The following is a 20997-nucleotide window of genomic DNA, read 5'->3' on the forward strand; positions in this document are numbered from 1 at the left end:
TAATTTTCGTGTTTACTTGTCACAAACATACATACATACATACATCCAAACTTTCGTATTTGTAATATTCGTAGGATGTTCTTGTTAGAAGAATCATTTAATTACTGCATTCAATAAACCAAACTTAACTATATTTTCTAGGCCTATTACATTATATTAGCCTAGTTAGTAGTGTACCATAAGCACCGGTTAACATAACTTGACTTGACTAACATGACTTTTCATTTTAATTTACCAAATTAAATTTACTTATCATCAATTGGTAATTTTTTTAACACAACGCGAGCATTCCTATTTTGGTAATAAGCAAAGTATAATTTGAATCAAATGTAACAGTTTTAACTGAACTTAAATATACAATACTAGCGGAATACCCGTGCTTCGCTACGGTAACTTTCAAATTGGTAGAAGTTTTAAATGAATTAGTGTCGTATAAAATTCATATAATAATTTTGTATTATCAAAATTAAAAACAATCTGATATTAGTTTTAAGGGGTTCTATTTTCATTTATTATCATAGAACCAACTTGTGCAGTTGAAACAGCTGACAAAATTCTGTATTTCCTATTAAATATAAATACTCATATAGACATGGTAAACTCCAGAGCCACTGGGGCGAAGCCCGAATTTCATTTTTGAGATAAGAATATGTCTATATGTCAATCAGGAATGTGAGCTATCATCATACCAAATTAAACCCTGTCGGTTTAGTATTTTTCGCCTTTACTTGTCACAAACTTCCATCCATCCATCCAAACTTTGTCACTTATAATATTGTTAGAATAAGCACCGGTTAACATATGACTTTTCATTTTAATTTACCAAATTAAATTTACTAATCATGAATTGGTAATTTTTTTAACACAACGCGAGCATTCCTATTTTGGTACTAAGCAAAGTATAATTTGAATCAAATGTAACAGTTTTAACTGAACTTAAATATACAATACTAGCGGAATACCCGTGCTTCGCTACGGTAACTTTCAAATTGGTAGAAGTTTTAAATGAATTAGTGTCGTATAAAATTCATATAATAATTTTGTATTATCAAAATTAAAAACAATCTGATATTAGTTTTAAGGGGTTCTATTTTCATTTATTATCATAGAACCAACTTGTGCAGTTGAAACAGCTGACAAAATTCTGTAATTCCTATTAAATATAAATACTCATATAGACATGGTAAACTCCAGAGCCACTGGGGCGAAGCCCGAATTTCATTTTTGAGATAAGAATATGTCTATATGTCAATCAGGAATGTGAGCTATCATCATACCAAATTAAACCCTGTCGGTTTAGTATTTTTCGCCTTTACTTGTCACAAACTTCCATCCATCCATCCAAACTTTGTCACTTATAATATTGTTAGAATAAGCACCGGTTAACATATGACTTTTCATTTTAATTTACCAAATTAAATTTACTAATCATGAATTGGTAATTGTTTGTAACACAACACGAGCATTCCTATTTCGGTACTAAGCAAAGTATAATTTGAATCAAATGTAACAGTTTTAACTGAACTTAAATATAAAATATGTGCTGTGTTTAATTTAAAACATTACAGTTTAAGTGACGAGGGAGTTATCTATTGATATTTATTTCATTTCACTAACAATATAATAATATATCAACCCCACATGGAATATAAGATCTGCATGGCCCATCCCCCCTACACTTCATAATTTCGTGGAACGGCTACAGGAAGATGCCTATGAATCATCTACAGCTACTTAAGCAGGGCCAAAGTCTCATCCCCATTCATTATCGTTCTCCACACCCCCAGTGAAACAGTTCGATATGGAAAGTGCGTTAGAATTAAAATCTGGCTTAGTAGGCCAAGAAAACTTATGTTTAGGCGGGTTTGTTTACAGTAAAAGCGAGAAAATTTAAAAAGTGTAAATTTAAAGTTCCCTTGTTATTCTTATGGAGAAAATTGTAAACTGTTGTAGTTTGCTTGTTTATGAACATATTTTAATCAAATTTGGAAAATGTATTAGTTTCATACTAAACTACTAGCAGTACGCTTATTCTGCGCGTAACGGGATGAGTGAACGTGAGCGCAACAATGGAAGAGTCCACCAGCACCTAGCCTACGTACTTACCGGTGTCACTGGTGAACACAATCAACCAAATCTCAGTCAACAACAATCCTAACTTCTCGTCCAAAATCTTAACCAAAGTCATTGGTAATATACGTAATGGATTTCCAACAGTTATCGATAGGAGGTAAATCCATCGTTCCTGTACAAAACGTCTTTTGATTAAATGAGTCCTATTTCCTTATTTGTTATGAGGCCTATCATAAACAAAACTAAGCCAAACTGACCTAATGTAACTTAACCTAATTGCCACAGCTCGGTGTAAGGGAGTCTTCTTAAAAATATCGTATGGTTTTTAATGATGATATATAACACATACTAACGATAGCGCTATAATATCGCCTAAAAATGATCAAAAATCCAATATATGTTTATCTAACTAATGAATCTAAATGCCATAAACGATTCCCACACTCCGCACTGCTTGCCTTTACCACTTCCATTGCCACTACCTAAGTGGACCTGTTTCCCTCACTTCCCTCAGCATTTTAGTATTGCATGTACATTAATCTAACTGCCACAAACTGCTCCCACACTCAGAACTTCTCGCCTTTACCACTTCCTACCCCACTTCCTACGACGTGCACCTGTTTTACTCTCTTCCTATAGCCTTTTAGTATTGCAGATGCATTAATCTAACTGCCACCAATGGTTCCCACACTCCGCACTGCTCGCCTTGACTACTCCCTTCACCACTTCCTTCATCGTGGACCTGTTTCCCTCCCTTCTCATAGCATTTTTAGAATTGAAGATACGTTATTCTAACTGTAACAAAGGCTTCCCACTCTCCGGACTGCTAGCCTTGACTACTTCCTTCACCACTTCTTACGTCGTGGACCTGTTTTCATCCCTTCCCATAGTCTTTTAGTATTGCAGATGCATTAATCTAACGTCCACCAATGGTTCCCACACTCCGCACTGCTTGTCTTGACTACTTCCTTCACTACTTCTTACGTTGTGAACCTGTTTTCAACCCTTCCCATATCATTTTAGTATTGCAGATAAATTAATCTAACTGCCACCAATGGTTCCCACACTCCGGACTGCGCGATTTGACTACTTCCTTCACCACTTCCTTAGTCGTGGACCTGTTTCCCTCCCTTCCCATAGCATTTTAGTATCGCAGATATAATATATTCTAACTGTTAAAAAGGCTTCCCACACTCCGGACCCCTCGCCTTGACTACTTCCTTTATCACTCCCTTCGTCGTGGACCTGTTTCCCTCCCTTCCCATGGCATTTAAGTTTTGCAGGTACATTCTTCCAACTGTCACAAATGCTTCCCACACTCCGGACCGCTCGCCTCTTGACTACTTCCTTCACTACTTCCTACACCGTAGACCTGTTTCCCTCTCTTCCCATTGTATTTAATTATTACAGATACATTAATTTAACTGTCACAAAGGGTTTCCACAATCCGCACTTCTCACCTTTACCACTTCTTTTATCACTCCCTACGTCGTGGGCCTGTTTCCCTCCTTTCGCATAGCGTTTTAGTATAAAAATAGACTAATATCATAGATTAAGCATAGTATATATTTCCCATCCTTATGGAACAGCTGAATCTAATTTTATTGTTAGTTCTCTCCGGTTTTCTATAGATGTCATTTTTTGTTTTAATTAGTTTCTTGTTATTCCAGTAACTTAAAACCTCGTTTGAACAAATAAAACTATCTAATCATAAACAATAACTCGTCCACAACACCAAACAGTGAGACACAAATAGTGAGAAACTAACCCTAAAAAAATATAAACAAATTGTAAACAAAACACGACATCTACAGACAACCGGACATAGGCTAGTCAATCTAGAGTCAAAATAAGCCTAACATCAAACTTAAAGCAATAGAAATGAAATATATGGGATTTTGTCAACAAAGGGGTCCAGAACATCATACTAAAAATCGAGAAAAATCGAAGTGACGGAAAGCCGCCATATTGGAAAGAAGCTTCCGCCATATTGGATTTATGTAAGCTTTTAGTAAAATGGATATAGTTTGACAACTAAGCGTCTTAAAAATCTCCGGTTTGTTTTAATAGCTTCCTCGTTAAGTCTACTTCAAGATAACAACAACTTTTATATTATTTAATTATATTTTTGTTTAAATGAGACAGCTTTAAATTCAAAAAATACCAAATTTAAAAGATTTATTTTAGTAAAACCTTACAGTTTTTGCAAATACAAACTCGGGTGATATGAACATACATATTTTGGGGCTATACAAAAAATCGGCATTAAATTTCGAACAATAATAACCATCACATCAGTTTTTATCTCGCTTTGAAGATGGGATATATTATGGGATATACTGTATTTGTTATCAGTCTTCAACTTGGAACGTTAGCCCTGACGTGCGCTACACCGCTACATCTAATCCGGGTGAAATACACTTCGAGGTGGGAAAAATTACTTTAAGAAAATTTAAGCCATATTTTGAAATCATTTATACAGGATAATATACTAACAAATATCCGACAAAATCCGAGCATGGGAACACAGAAAAAGTAGACTTTTTCAAACATAACAAAATTCAATTTTTCATAATAGACAATTACAGTAGTAGTCAGAGAAATAAAGAAATTACCTTAAAATTTTTTTTAATGTTACGTTTTATAGTTTTATTTTTAGTGTTGGGTTTGCAGAGTAACATACTAAAAGTTATTAAAAAAAGAGTCCACAGAAAACCCCTAAAACAACTATTAAAAATGGCGGCTTTTCTCAAAATTGACAAATTTAAAAAAAAACACGTGCATGAACATTTTTCAAGAATTTGACTTGGTACCACTGCTGATATTTATTCATTTTCTAGTTCCTAATTTCGATAGATAATCCTTTTTTGACCACTATCTTGGAATGACATATTGGATATAAATAAAATATTTTAAATGTAATGATAGTTTTGTGACACATCAATTTAAACTAGATTTTTACGATGATTTCAATTCAAGAATACTTTTTTAGATATCCTTTTTAGTTTTCAAACGACCCCTTACATTTCTTATGAACGTAATGGAACTAACAATAAAATAGGCTTCAGCTGTTCTATAAGGATGGGAAATCTAATGCTAATATCTTTGACTATTTAATAGTCAATGCCACCATTAAATTGAATAGTGTAAAAAGCTGATTATTTCTAAATATATACATATATATTTGTAATGTTAAGGCAAATTTTAATACTGAACATAAACTGTATATAACTGCCAACTAATATTGTAAAGTTCAATTTATTATTCTGAAAGCTGTGAAATTATAATGATATATATTCATAGGCGCCATAACTGTTTACTCCATGAATGAAAGAGCTAAGAGTAAAAGTAGTTCTCTCTGTCTTAATCAGACAACAAAATTGTTTTTCGTAAAACGTAAACAAATAAAAAGAAGAAGAAGGTAGCTCCTAATGTTATTCTTATGGGACAAATTTAAAATGTTTTTTAATGGTTTTATAATTACTACTTAGCGGAATCGTCTAGAATTTTAATGGTGTCTTCCCACTGGTGTCATAATTATTTGTGCAAAATTTGAACGCTATAAGTGCGACGGTTCTTGAGTTTTTGGTGCGAACACACAGACACACTCACAAGCGGACAACTTTTCTCCGACTCCGCTATACACGATACATAGATTCGTTCACTTCGTTCACTCATCTATTAACATTTTACAAAAAAAAAACCCCGCTGCAGCAAACCTGCCGACTAAGCGAATTTCCATTTAATTTGCTTGGATTGATTTTCAATTAATCTATTAAATTAACATTTATGTTTCGAGTACCTAGGTTAGCTGCTACAGGGAAACTAATAAAGTGTGTTTTTTTATTTACTTTTTCATTTTGATGTCCCCAGAGGCCAAAAACACCATTCGTTCAAATTTTTATAAATGTATATATATATATCTATATCTATATATAGGCTATATATATATATATATTAAATTATTGTATCAAATAAGTACAACTGAGCACCCTGAATATTATATTTTTATTTTTTTTAAAGAAGTTTTTTAACTTCTTTTAAAAATATAATATTCAGGGTGCTCGCGCTAACGGACACATACATATATATATATATGAATTTCAACAGATGGTGTTTTTGGCCTCTGGGGACATCAAAACGAAAAAGTAAATCGGTCCCAGGCCTAGGTCTTACCATGAGACCTACGGTAATAGCTACTTCCCTATAGGGAAATTTGCTAAAACATCTTTTTACCCTCCCTGTTGCAGCAAACATAGGTACTCGTTAAACTGATGTTATTTAAATAGGGAATAAATGTGATATTTTTAAGGACACATTTTAGTGTAAATCCAATCAGGCAAATGGAATTTCACTTAGTCTGCAGGTTTGCTGCAGTGGGGGTATTTATATATATGTGGATTATTACATTTACTTAACATTAAATAAATAGGTACAGTCCTTATATGTTATGTACAAAATTACATCCACAAATCAATTATACAATTGCAGTTATTAGTCCAAGTGAGGTGGAAACTACATTAATGATCCCTGAAAAAATCCATTAACAATTGTTTGGCATTTAATGTGGATACTTACCATATTAAGTTCTTGTATTTTAACTTATTATTATCATTGTAGTTAAACATACCAATCTTGACTTCATTATTTACAAGGTGGCTTATTATTGTTTTACTTGGTTGGATAGACAACTTTAAGGCTGCCTTAATCTTATCTTACTAATACAGTAGACTCCCTCTTATCCGGACTCCTCGGGACCGAGGCAAGTCCGGATAACGGGTTTTCCGGTTAAACAGACATCCCCAAAAACTTGTTAAAATGGACCGTTAACTGTGATATTCGACTTAAATTTAGGAGAGCATTGTATTTATACACGTGATCACTGGTCTCAAATCTTTCCCACGAGAACAGTCGTTTCAGTACCGCCCACTTCCTGCCGATCTAGTCCGGTTAAACCAATGTGTTGATAAAAATTGTCCGGGTAAAGAGATGTCATTTCCGCCGAGTGTAGTCCGGTTAAACCGATGTCCGGTTAAAAGGTGTCCGGATAAGAGGGAGTCTACTGTATTATAAATGTGAAAGTTTGTGTGTTTGTTTGTTTATTTATTTGTTTGTTTGAAGTTCAATCACGCATTAACTACTGGTCGGATTAGGCTGAAATTTGGTATGATGACAGCTTACATTCCCGATTAACATATAGACATATTCTTATCTCAAAAATCCTTTCGGGCTCAGCCCCAGCGGCTCTGGAGTTTCCCATGTTAACCTTATGAGTATTCATATAAAAAGGGATTTAAGAATGTTGTCAGCTGTTTCAAGTACACAAATTATTCTATGATATTCAATATTATTAAAAGTTATAATGTCATCTACAGGGTGCAGCACTATTATTTTTTTCATTTATGACAACATAGATCATTTGAACAAAGCCGCAAAAAACAAGTAATGCACAATGAGAACTGTTAAAGTAGGATTGTTTACAGTTAAGTTTATGTTTTTAATTTATAAATAATGTTTAATTTATAGATATTGTGCGAATATTCGATAATTTACTTTTTTATTGTTTAGGTGTAGTGGTAGAACATTATGGCTATGGTAATATGCTTTATACTATAGCTTCCGTAAATTAAAAAAAACAAATTTTCTCAAACCGTGTCCTCTTCCGTTGCAAACACAAAGCATGATTATAACTGCAATAACCATTTTATACTTATATGCCAACCCCATACGAAGGACGGGTATTCTGCTAGTTAACCATAATTTTATATATGCCCTGCTATTATTTTTAAAACTATATACCGGCATTGAGTTTGCTACACATAGTCAAGGTTTGTCACAAAATAAGTGATATGAGCCAAAAACGGTAATTTTCAGTATAAAAATATGGAGAGAGGCTGGCATTGGGCCAACAGCACCAACAGAAATAGCTCAGAGCAGTCTCGGCCTTTGTGTCAGTCTGTCAGTGTGTGGCAACATGCGGCGCGGATTACCTGGGTCTGTGAGGAGCCGTGGGTCTAGCACGTCCACGGTGGCAAGCGACCCACGGGAGAAGCTGCAAGACTGCTGTCGCAAGCTGGTGGCGTTTATGTGCACACAGGTCGGCGTGGGCGGATTGATAGTGGGGTACGCCGTTGTAGGTGCAATAGCGTTCATGCACATAGAGGGAGACAAGGACGTCCCTGAGACTGACAAAGTCAACAGCACTCGGTACAGGATCGCCTTGCGACTCTGGGAGTTGACTACGGATGAGAACGTGTTCAACGAGAGTGCTTGGAGTATGAGGGCCAATGAAATACTAAAGGACTTCCAAGGAAACGTGGCCGAGGCTGTGAAAAAAGGTTACGACACGAGAAACGTCAATGAGAGGTGGTCCTTTCCGGCCGCTTTGATGTTTTCGCTTTCCGTTTTCACGATGTTGGGCTACGGGAATATGGTGCCGAGAACTAGTTGGGGGAAACTAGTGACTGTTGTCTATGCGGTTTTCGGCATACCTTTGTATGCGCTGTATTTCATGAATATGGGCAATGTGTTGGCCCAAGTGTTTCGATGGGTTTATACCAAAGTGTACATATACAGTGTGGAAGATAGACACAAGAGGATGGAAGGAGACATGTCTCAAGGACCAAGGATTGTTGTGCCGTCGACAGCTTGTCTGTGGGTGATGGGAGCGTACATCGCCACGGGCTCTTTTATGTTTTCAGCCTGGGAAGATTGGACGTATCTAGATAGCACCTATTTTTGTGTCACTAGCTTGTGCAAAATCGGATTTGGCGATTTTGTACCTGGAGCCAACATATCGGAATCAAAAAGTGGTAATCAGACGAAGCTGGTTATAAACTTTGTTTACATTCTGTTGGGCATGGGGCTGATGGCGATGTGCTACAACCTGATGAGGGAGTTAGTGCGGGTCAAAATGAGGGATTTTAAAGAAAATATCGGTATTTGTTTTGAAGTGATAAGATTGAGAGCGGTTGCTTGTTATAGAAGACGGAGATCATTGGACTATTAAGCCATTTGCGGAATTGTAGGTTTATTGGCTTAGAAGACATTGTATATAAAGTTTTATTATTTTTATTTTTGTACATAAATATTACGGACATTTTTGCTTACTATCACTATTTTCAGCAAAGTATCTGTGGAATAGGGATGTATTTCTTAGTACAGGTGCTTTGTAAAATGGTAAGTTTTAATCGGTATTAATCCAAATTCACATGTTACTTTAATTCTATAATGTTATACAATACATTTTTTAAGTTTATGTGGCATGTTTTCAACTGTAGGCCTACTAATAAATTCTTCAATAATAATTTTATTTGCACATTTTTGGAAAACTGTGTTTTTTTTATATATTTATGACCGGTATACAAAAATGTTGTACCAGTAACTTGTTTATTTGAAAATTTACCTGTTTTAAAATCAGTTTGGATTGGCATCTTTTCCCCGAAAAATATATAAATTGGACGATTTATATTTACACAATTAACGCAAAATTATTCCTAACAACATTGATATGATTTTGTAACAAATCAGTGTTTATTAGGAGAAAACAGATAACAGAATAGAATGATCTCTACAATAAATATTCCTACAATGGATTGAGCAACATGGCATTGAAATAGTGGTTTCTATTCTAACAGTAGCGAGGGCATAACTTGAAGTTCTATTTTTAGATCTGTCTACCTCTGCTGAAACACGTGCTTCTTTAATTGCGGAAGGAATTTAGATACACCAAAAATCTTGTACATGGGGTTCAAATGTGCGTTTAAAAGCAATTAAGCAGTACATACTATTTGTTTTTGCTGTTAGAATGAATTTTAACAATTTTGTGAGCCTCTTACAACATTATAAGTAGTCTACTTAAATAGGCCCATTGAAATCATACAGTAGATTTTTAAATTTTCAAGCCACTATTACTGCAATGAAAATTATAAATAATACCGTATGACAAAGGTTAGAAAAAAATTGTAACTTCATTATATTAAACAGTTTTTATTCAGACTATGTTTATTTAAAATAAAACCGTGTAAAGCAGTAAAAGAAGAACACGCCCTTCATCAGTTACTACTCCACTTCACTATTTTATTCATAAATAAAATCCTTGTTGAGTGTGCAAAATAAATTGGTGAAGTAAAGTGCGTAAATAAACTAGCAAAATATAAAATGTGATTAAATTCCCCTTATACGGTGAAGTATCATGAACAAAATGGAACTAAACTGTTTGACAAAATTTTGGAGTTTGAGTTTTGAGTGGATATAACCCGTTTTGGGTCCCTCTGAACAAAAAAAGTTGTTTTCGAAGTGATGTCTGAGTGTTATGTGTGTGTGTGTATGTATTTGTGGATATTGTGTATTGTCGTCCGATTGTGATGGAATTTTGTATACTAATCCATGGTATCTCCAGGTGTTTTTCAATTTGAATTTTTAATGGGTATTTTCCCATAAAACCCCCTAAAAAAATTTTAAAATGGAATTTTTTCAAAAACGGTCTGAACGATTTTAATTAAAATTTAGTACCTATGTTATTGTACTTTAAATTCTGAACAAAATGGTACAACTCCCATTGCTGTAAAAAGTACAGTTCGAAAGTTTTTGTAACTTATGTTATTTTTTCATAAAATAACAGAAAATCTGATTTTGAAAACAAACTTGTTTTTCAATGTTCTCTCACTGATTTGAGAAAGCAAAGTGGCCAATTCGCTCATCAGTGAGACAATGTTAACATTGTCTCACTCTAACTACTTTGTCTCACTCACTCCAGATTTGCAACGTGAAGGCACAAAATAGTGAGCGCGTAACATGCAGACAAGTTCGTATGCGCGTGAAATACGTTGGCAGCACTGGCTGTAAATCAGCTGGTCAGCTGTTGTACTGTTGTATCATTAAATTTCATATTAAAAGTTCACGTCTGTGTAAAAATATGTTACGTTTCTTTACCAATTTATTTGTTTTATGGTAACTGTAGGAAAAATATAATGTGCAACTTGAGTGCAAAGTGCAATTGCCTCACTCGAGAAACCATTCCTCACTCGCCTATGGCTTGTGAGTAAGTATTTCTCTCGAGTGAGTCAATTGGTCACTTTTCTCACTAGTTGCACAAATAACTATTGTTTGAAATTAGTATGTTATGTTCCTTATAATTCTAAAAAAAATAGTACAACCACCCATTGCTGTACAAATTACGCCTCAAAAGTTATTTCAACTTTTTTGATTTTCCCTATAAAATATCATAATCCCACCGCTTACCCATGATAATGGTTGTTGACAAGCTAATGGGAGAAAATATATGTCAGGTTGCTCATACCGTTTATTAATCATGTATGTACGTGTTTACTTATTGTATCTTTCGAGTAATTATTGTATTTATATTCTGTAAAGTTGCACGGCCTTTAAAAACGAAGAAGTATTGCAAAAACTAACTATATTTAACATATTTTTATGTGGACATTTAAAATAAATTTTCACTCAAAACAAAAATCTACAGCAGTAAGTGTCCGGTTGGGTAGTGATGTAAAATACCTGGGTATTTAAAACTCGGGGTAAATACCCTGGGTATTTACCCGGGTAAATACCCAAAATCCATAAATACCCGGGTATTTTGGGTATTTATGAAATCAATTTAAATTCGTTTATATTTACCCCTAAATATGTTATTGTTATCACTACATGATAAATTAGGATAGCCTATAACACCTTTTACAGTAACTTGAAGCTTTGATAGTACCTTTTATTTAATGATTTAGCACTTTTTTTGTAAATAATACATAAAGTTTCTTAATAAGCATGGGGTTTCGTGTCTTAAATCGAGTAACATCAGTTAAATTAAACATAATAAAAAATAGGATATTAAAAAAGGCTGTGTCTATTTCAATTTTTATCATTTTATAAATTTATAACCATAACATAAACAGGCTGGGTGTGCAGGTGTGCAGTAATAAAACAAGCCTGTGATGCTACCTTTGATTGAGAATGCTAGAAACTAAACACTCCCTATGAAATGAAATCAAGACAACACCTCATCAGAGAAATAGTGAACCTAAACCTACTTTTACTGTTATTTAATTATGATAGTTAAAATTTCTATTGTATAAATGGCTTGGAAGGCTAGACAGACCTAAGCCTGATTGACATAGGCAGAATGGCAGAATACTAAAAGTAATTAAACTTTTCTGTGTTACCGCTTAGTTGGAAACAATAATATATTTGGATAAACCTACTAAAAAAATGTAACTCCTGTTTTTTGGTCTAACTTAATATAATTTTGAAAGATTTATTGTGCTATAGATTCAAATGTTTTGTATCACAAGTTTATGAAATTAGGTTTTTTTTTATTTTGATACCATTGATACCAACAAAAGATCTAGAACAAAAATATTATTAAATCCTGCCATATCCTACAGATTGAGTTTTAATTATTTTCATAAAATGTTTACACATAGGCCACTACTATAGTTCGGCCGCTTAGAAAACGACCTGCGCGCTAATGCTAAACCAATGCTGGAGAAGGTCGTTTTCTAAGCGGCCGACCTATAGGTTAAATCTTCCTGTCATTCTTTCTAAATAATAATTATTACTTTACAAATTATTTTTTTTCACTTCCAATAAAATAAATGCATTTATCTATCATAGAAATTACAAAATCATAAGGAGTCAGGACCAGTGCAACCATGCGACCAGGGTATTATGCCGATAATGCTTTATGCTCAGACCTGGGTATTTATGGCGATTATACCCATAAGTAAAATGCTAGTAGTGACCATATGAAATTTTGTTTAACACATTTTATCATCATTTTACTATCCTTACAGGGTAATAATTGCAAAAAAACATCTAAATCTTCTCTAACTTTAATAAAAATTATAAATACCCAGTTTTTGGGTATTTACCCGGGCCTGGGGTAAAAACCCGGGTAAATACCCAATTTATATTTACCTACCCACTGGGTATTTACCCGACCCACATCACTACGGTTGGGGCTTGATGATGGCCAGTGTAGGCTAACTTGGAAAAAGGAGTAGTAAATCCGGTTATTAGGCCTTTTTACATCTTAAAATCTATGGTGGTCCAGGGCAGGCTGCAAGCTCTCCCCTTATTACTTTGAATGTGTTCAAAGGTGGGATTCTTTACATTGTTACAATTGGAGTTTGTCAGCAAAAGTTATGTACAGTATGAATACTTATAGCTGTTAACAAGAATTGCAGCAATGAATACAAAACCTAAGTGCAATGCCTTTGTTAAAATTCAGCCTGGGAATATTTGAATTTTGGATAGTTCCCGCGGCGGCCGCTAGGTATACAGTAGCGAACGTGTGGCCAAGTCAGCTGACTGAGTGAGAGGGAGTGAGACAGAGTAGTGCAGCCGCCGCGTGAGTGATCCCAGCGGTGACTGTGCAAAGCTCATTTAGGCGCAAAAACCCCAGTCTGACTATTAATTCTCCATAAGCATTTATCTTCTTAAAGGGTTTGTATTCATTAGCCTGCAGTGAAACTTGCTATGAGCACAGAATTGTCCTGGCTGATCTTAGAAATGAGGTTACTCTAGGCATCGCAGTCCATTCCACACACTTTCTCAAATTCAGTTTGTAAGCTGAATGGTCAACATAATGGTCAATTTGGTTGATTGGGTATGGAATGACCCTTACAACAAATGACATAATGTATATTGTTGCCTTATATGAACAATTGGTAGACTCTAAGCTATCGATATTATAAATTCTACTAGGTACTCTGTATCCCCTCTAAAATTCCATATTTGTTTGCAGGAGGGGGAGACAGTACATTTTACCTAACGATGCTGTGAATGAGGTTTTCTTCTACTCTTGCATGTTGCATAAAACGTCTATTCACTACGGGAAATACAGCCCAAAAGGTAAATGGAGAAAGAGCTTTTTAACCATTGAAAATGTTCAAACAATATCTTTTATGATGTAAGCCCTAGGTATGTTTACTGAACATCCTAGCTGCAGAGTCTAAACATATTTCTCTACCATTTTACGTAAAAAAGATGTTCAGTAAAAAAAAAAAAAACATTTAAGTGGTTATCACCTACAAGTAATATGGAATAGTTGGCCCTACACCAATATTTAATGCAGAACTGCTTACGCTATCAGTCTTATGGACAGGGATTTAAAACCTTGTTTTCATTACCTTACTAGCTGCAACCATTGTCAAATTTTACAAGAGTGCAAACCTAAATGAATTTTTAGGTTTTGGAAAAGTCAGTTTTTGTCCTTTGTAATATCAGAGCTGGTTTTGTATAATTCATTATCGAGGGTTTTATCAAGCAAAAAAAAAAAAAATATGTGCTTTTAAATTCAATTAATTTATTCTCGGCATGAAACAGTTTACAAAATAATAACATAATTCAGTAGGCTACAACAATTTTATAATTAACAAGATGACAAGCTACAAGCAGGTTTAATTTAAAACAAACGACAACTTAATTACTAACAATTAATTACAAGATTTAACACACTGAAAAAAATATATGATCAACAATTTTAAAATAAGTACTATTGAGGGCAACAAAAAGAGATAAGAACAAAACAATCCAAAAGACCAGCAAAGGGATCATCTTCAAATGGTCCAAAGTCGTTTGGTCCACAGTTTATATTGCCGTTCGTTTGGTCCAACAGTTAAAAACTCGTTCGTTTGGTCCAAAATCGTTTTATCCAATTTCATTTGGTCCAAAGTCGTTTGGTCCACAGTTTATATTGCCGTTCGTTTGGTCCAAAATCGTTTGGTCCAACAGTTAAAAACTCGTTCGTTTGGTCCAAAATCGTTTGGTCCAACAGTTAAAAACACGTTCGTTTGGTCCAAAATCGTTTGGTCCAAAAGTACAGGCCAAACTAGAAGTAAAATGTTGCATTGTAGAGTAAACTTATGAAATATACTGTACGTTTATATTGCCGTTCATTTGGTCCAAAATCGTTTGGTCCAACAGTTGTAAAACAGTTCGTTTGGTCCAAAGTATAAACTATTGCGTCCCTCACATTGAAGGCGTTCAAATATCCGCCGTCGTATACAATAATAATATTAATACAATTTTTGCTTTAAACATGTTGAGTTTCTATGTTTTTAACGTTAAAGACGCCATGTTTTGTTGTATTCAAACCACTAAAGCGTACATAAACAAACTTAAAGCTCAATAGTGTATCATACGGTTGGAAATCTTATAAATTAACAGTTTTTATCACATTTGGCGACCTTCTAATATACAGAGTGTTCAGTGGACCAACGTGTTTTAAATGTTTATCATACACCTTAATTTGTATTGTTGTACCGGTACCTATTTACAATGGAGTGTTTACTATTGATCATGGTTGTCTATAATTCTTAATCAAAAGGTTAAAATAGAACATGAAAATTACATTAATTAGCCTACTCATATTTTCTGGACGTCCACAATTTCCTGGTAAAAATTTTGTCTTACAGAATTATATATAAGGATCTTATTTTCTTATTTTAAAATTGATGTTATTCTGTATAATGTCATGTTTAGCAATATAACGTTCCATTACGAACAGTTATATAATCTTAATATTACAGTAACTCTTTCAATCATTTCTTATTGCATTATGTTATATCTATTGTACTGGTTGGTGTCTGCCTTTTTGACTACTTTTGCCGATATTTTGTCTTATTATTCAATACTGACAGATCATCACGAGATTATTGTTATACATGTGTATTTAATCATTGGACAATTTCCCATTAGGCTATGTAATACGATACAGAATAATAAAAGTGCAGAAGGCTTTTACAGTCTATGAAAATGAATGTTAAATAGGCTACTTTTATTTATCATAGACATATCATTAAGGTACATCAATTATAGGTCTACTCTTTGTGATATGCATAATTGTCTGAGACAAACATTCAGGCACGTTGCCCATATTTTTTTTTAATAATAGTGGTTTTCAGTAACTGGATAAAATTTTTAATAATTTTATGAATAAATGCATGATAAGTTATAGAAAGTTATTAATCCTAAATTCCAGTTTATTACATACTTTTAGAGAGTTTACTTTGATGCATTCATTCAGCTTAGTGAAAGAATACACAATGGAGTCAGTGAATGTTATTCAACTAAAGAAGTGATGCGCATGTTTACTGGCGCTACTCAGCAACAAAAATTATTGATCTCTCAAAGTTACTTACCCAGATGGTGACATCAAAAAGGCCCAAACTCCATACTATAAACAGTTTCTCAGACCAAAGTCAATTTAATGCGCTTGAATTGTGGCATTTATTAATTCGGCTTATATTTCTCGTAACCAACAGATTGTTCATCTGCAGAAGAAGCTCATTGTGTTCTTATCGTGTCTAATAACATCCAAACACAGAAACCTTAAATTACAGTAGTACCTATATCTTGACAGATGGTTTGCAGTAGCATCTGAGCCAGTAGAGCCACTGGGGCGGAGCCCGAAAGGATTTTTGGGATAATAATATGCTTTAATATTAATCGGGAATGTGAGCTATTATCATGCCAAATTTAAGCCCAATCCGTCCAGTAGTTTATGCGTGATTGAGCAACACACAAACACACACACAAACTCACTAACTTTTAGATTTATAATATTAGTAAGATTAAAAAATAAACCATCTGTTTAACATTAAATGCAAACTCAAAGCAAAGTCAATATTTATCCACAAATCTAGGGAATTAAAACGCGTTGTTTTAAGATTGACTGGGGATAAAAAGTAAACATTACACAAACACATTATATATAAATAAATATATGTATATGTACGTGTTTAGAAATGCAAACATATATATTATTTAGAAACATATCACAAAACAACAAATAATAGGCCTCGGAAGGCAGGCGGTTGGGTTGACGACGTGACGGCGATTATTTGAACGCCTTCTATGTGAGGGACGCAATAGTTCATACTTTTGGACCAAACGAACTCGTAATAGAGTGTTGAATAAAACGACCCGATCGAATGGTCCACAGTGAAACGTACAGTCTATTTCATAAGTTTACTCCACAATACACAATTCTGGTTTTGCCTGTACTTTTGGACCAAACGATTTTGGACCAAACGAACTGTTTTAAAACTTGTGGACCAAACGATTTTGGACCAAACGAACTGTTTTAAAACTTGTGGACCAAACGATTTTGGACCAAACGAACTGTTTTACAACTTGTGGACCAAACGATTTTGGACCAAATGAAATACTCCCCAACTGGATCATAAAACGATTTTGGACCAAACGAACTGTTTTAAAACTTGTGGACCAAACGATTTTGGACCAAATGAAATACTCCCCAGCAAAGAGCCAAATTGAGACTTAAAAAAAAAAAAAAAAAAAAAAACAGTTGATGTTATTAAAACAATGTGAAAAGCATTGGTAACAGTAAAACAGCAATATTGGGATTGGGACGGTCTGGCCGCCGTCCGCGTCGTCCTTACTAAGCAAGCCACTATCAAAAATAAGTCATTACTGAATTTAGTTATCCAATTATTTGATATATTTATGTTGTATATTGTATAAAGTAATCGTTAAAGTAATTTTAATTTAATTTAACTTAAGAATATTAAAATGTAATTTTTTTATGTATTATTGGGAGGACGGCGTCCGAGAGTCCTTATGGGCTAGCCACCACTGAATTCATGTACAATTCCAAGTCGGCTATAGGCTATTGAAAATTGTTCCCAATTTCAATGATCCATACAAAACTCATGTACAATTCCCAGTTGGCTAGACATCCTGTAGTATTTCAGACAAAGACCACAATTCAAGCTTCATGTTTTTAATTTAAATACAGTAACCTTTTACACAGACATTTCTCTGGTGCAATGTAACGTAACCTTGTGTGGTGATATTGCAGGAAGCGCAAGGCAGGATGATGGGGTGTCCAACCCTGCCCTGTCCTTTGCGAGTTCAGGAGGTGAAGGGGTACGAGGGACGCACCAACGACGTCATCTACTGCACACCTAAGAACATGGAGCTGCCTCACTCTGCCGTTGTGTACTTTGGGGGAGATGTCCAGGTAGATAAATGTGTTGGGTTTTTATTTTGTGTACGCTGTTTGGATTCAGATTAAATATTTTTCCCACACCATTGGCTTTTTTGTTTTATTTCGTGATGGGTCGGTACCACTTTTTCAATGTTGGTACCGGTTCCTAGACAAAATCAATTCTCGGTTCCGGCACCATCGGTACCGTATTTAAAAATTTTTAGGATAGGCTACTTAATTTTTTATTTTTAAAACAAAATATGCATATTGCAATTTTTAAAACTGAGTATTTTGCATTAGTATAGGTTGGTCATACTTAGGGAGTTACGAAAAAAAAACTTATTTTTAAAAAGGCCATGTAGACATCATCATTGTCTCACGGAATCGCAGAAACGGGATCGTGGAAACGTTATCGTCGTCAGCCACAATCGCGGCAAATTCATGAACATCTCTTACGGCCATGTAGATGTCATCATAGTCTCCCGCGATCGCGGTAAAGTCATGATCATCTCTCGTGTCCGTGTAGACATCATCATCAACTCTGGTCACAGAAACTTCATCATCGTCAATCACGGTTGCGGTAAAATCATGAACATCTACCGTGGTCACAGAAACATCATCATCATCGTTGTCTGCGATTATGAAAAATATCATTAGCAGCCCTATAGACATCATCATTTATTCCCACGGTCACAGAAACGTCGTCAACGACTCCCATGATCGCAGGCAAGATCATGAACATCTCCTATGGTCACGGAAACGTCATCGTTTTCGTCGTCTGCGATTATGAAAAATATCATAAACATCTTTGGCAGCCCTATAGACATCATCACTTATTCCCACGGTCACAGAAATGTCGTCAACGACTCCCGCGGTGGCAGAACATCAATCAGAACATCTCTTGCAGCCATGTAGACGTCATCATCGTATCCCGGGATTGCGGTATCATCATCATAGTCTTCCATGATTGTGGCTAAATCATGAACATCTTTTTTACGCCACCGTGTAAACGTCATCATCGTCTTCTGAAATAGCGGCAGAGTCATGAACATCTCCCGCAGCCGTGTAGACATCATCATCAACTCCAGCGGTCATGGAAACGTCATCATTATCATCCACGATCGCAGCAAAATCATCAACATCCCCGCGGTCAGGGAAACGTCTTCATCATCGTCCGCAAAATCATGAACACCTCCCACGGTCACGGATTGATCATTGACTCCCGCGGTCACAAAAGCGTCATTGTCATCTTGCGCAACTGTGGCAATATTGGTAATTTTCCGGGAATATTGGTTACAAATTTCGGTACCGATTTCACCATCGATTCTCGGTTCCGGTTCTTTTGCCAATCTTTCAGCTCTATTCTTTTAGCGAATTTCCCATATAGGGAATAAGCTATTACCGTAGGTCTCATGGTAAGACCTAGACCCGGGACCGATTTACTTTTTCGTTTTGAGGTCACCAGAGGCCAAAAACACCATCCGTCCAAATTCATATATATATATATATTTATATATATATATATATATATATATATGTGTCCGTTAGCGCGATAACTCGAGCAAAATTGATCCGATTTTGATGAAATTTGGTACAAACGTGTAAACCTACATTTATTCGAACGAGTTCGCAAACCAGCATAATCGGACCATGGGATCAGGGGTTTATGGGGGGTTTTATGGGGTAAAAATGGGTTTTTCTCATTTTTGACCCTAAAAACTTAAAATTTCTAAATTTCTCTCTAGACCATTTTGAAGAGCTTAAAAAAACAAATAATTTAGTATATTGAAGTGTTTTTTAATGTTCATTGACTACGGAGAAAATTAAAAAAATCTTAAATTTAAAATTCCCATGTTATTCTTATGGAGAATAAATAAACTGTTCTAGTTTGCTTGTTTATGAATATATTTTAATCAAATTTGGGAATTTTGTTTATTTCATACTAAGCTATCAATATTTCAATTGAAAAAACACATCTCAACATCTTCCCCGTAGCAGCAAACCTTTAACTACTCACTAAAATTAATGTTATTTAAATAGGAAATAAATCTGAAAATTTATAGGGAATAATTTAGTAGAAATCGAGCCGGGTAAATGGAAATTCGCTTAGTATGCAGGTTTGCTGCGACGGTTTTTTTTGTAGCTTAACTTGATGGTATTTCATATTATTATTGTTTTTTAAAACCTCAAAATATATGTTTACTGTTTTGTTTAGCTTGGAAACTAACTAATAACTTTGAATGAATCAATATTGAGAACACCTATGAAGTCGAATCAGCAAATAATTCTTGTATTAATTACTAAATATGAAACATTCTCTCTATTTAATTATGAATCAGACTATTTGCTTGGGTACCTTACCCATAATTGAAACTGCTTTGACACCAAGCAAAATATTGAATTTCTTTTTTTTTTTATGATATAACCCAGTTACAAGAACAGTTTTAATCAATTAATTACCTTTTTGGTTTTTCTTGCCTTGAAGTTCTTGTTGGTTTTTGATACCTGATGCGCATTTCGCCACAGGTTGTGGCATCTTTAGAGTTCACTATCCTACACTTACATTCTAATATATACACAGTTTATATACACAAGAGTCACTGTACCGGTTCACATGGTAGCGTTTACACTCGCGGCGCGGCGGGTGTGTGTTGCGAGCGCGGGGTGTTTACTTGTGCCGGGATCGTTGTTAGACTGACAGAAAGAGTGCCTGGTGGATGGACGGGTTGGGGTGTGGAATTCTCAGAATTGTTGTATCTGCGACGTTGTCTAGTTTCTGCGGGGTTGCCAAATCGGTTGGTTTCTATTTCGTACATGGTCTTAAAAATTATGGAGTTATTGAAGTCTTCTTTTATGTTAAGTAGGCTGTCAGGTCCAGATTCGGTAACTTGTTTATAGATTTGGTAGCTTTCCTGTATTTTGGCTGTGGTTTTTGACTGGGTTCTGTTCAGGATAGT

The 20997-nt window shown here is 34.8% G+C and overlaps 2 protein-coding genes across 4 annotated transcripts in view; both read left to right on the forward strand.

Moving 5' to 3' along the window:
* LOC128988620 (mitochondrial protein C2orf69 homolog) overlaps positions 1 to 20997 on the forward strand; it is a 51107-nt gene that overhangs the window by 13659 nt on the left and 16451 nt on the right. For 2 of the 3 annotated variants that reach the window (XM_054410080.1, XM_054410082.1), the window contains exons 2-3: positions 13832 to 13938; positions 17912 to 18073. In XM_054410080.1, the coding sequence (XP_054266055.1) occupies positions 13870 to 13938; positions 17912 to 18073 (231 nt within the window). In that variant the 5' untranslated portion in view covers positions 13832 to 13869. Of the gene's footprint in view, positions 1 to 9147; positions 9253 to 13831; positions 13939 to 17911; positions 18074 to 20997 lie in introns of those variants that run through there. The other variant, XM_054410081.1, reaches the window with a different exon arrangement.
* Positions 8048 to 9082, forward strand: LOC128988623 (two pore potassium channel protein sup-9). Its single transcript, XM_054410086.1, has one exon. It carries the CDS (start codon positions 8048 to 8050, stop codon positions 9080 to 9082), a length of 1035 nt encoding a protein of 344 aa, XP_054266061.1.

This window comes from Macrosteles quadrilineatus, unplaced genomic scaffold, assembly GCF_028750875.1.
Source record: "Macrosteles quadrilineatus isolate MER2022 unplaced genomic scaffold, UCM_ALF_1.0 Scaffold_3__2_contigs__length_128488019, whole genome shotgun sequence".
In the NCBI taxonomy this organism is placed as follows: Eukaryota; Metazoa; Arthropoda; class Insecta; order Hemiptera; family Cicadellidae; genus Macrosteles; species Macrosteles quadrilineatus.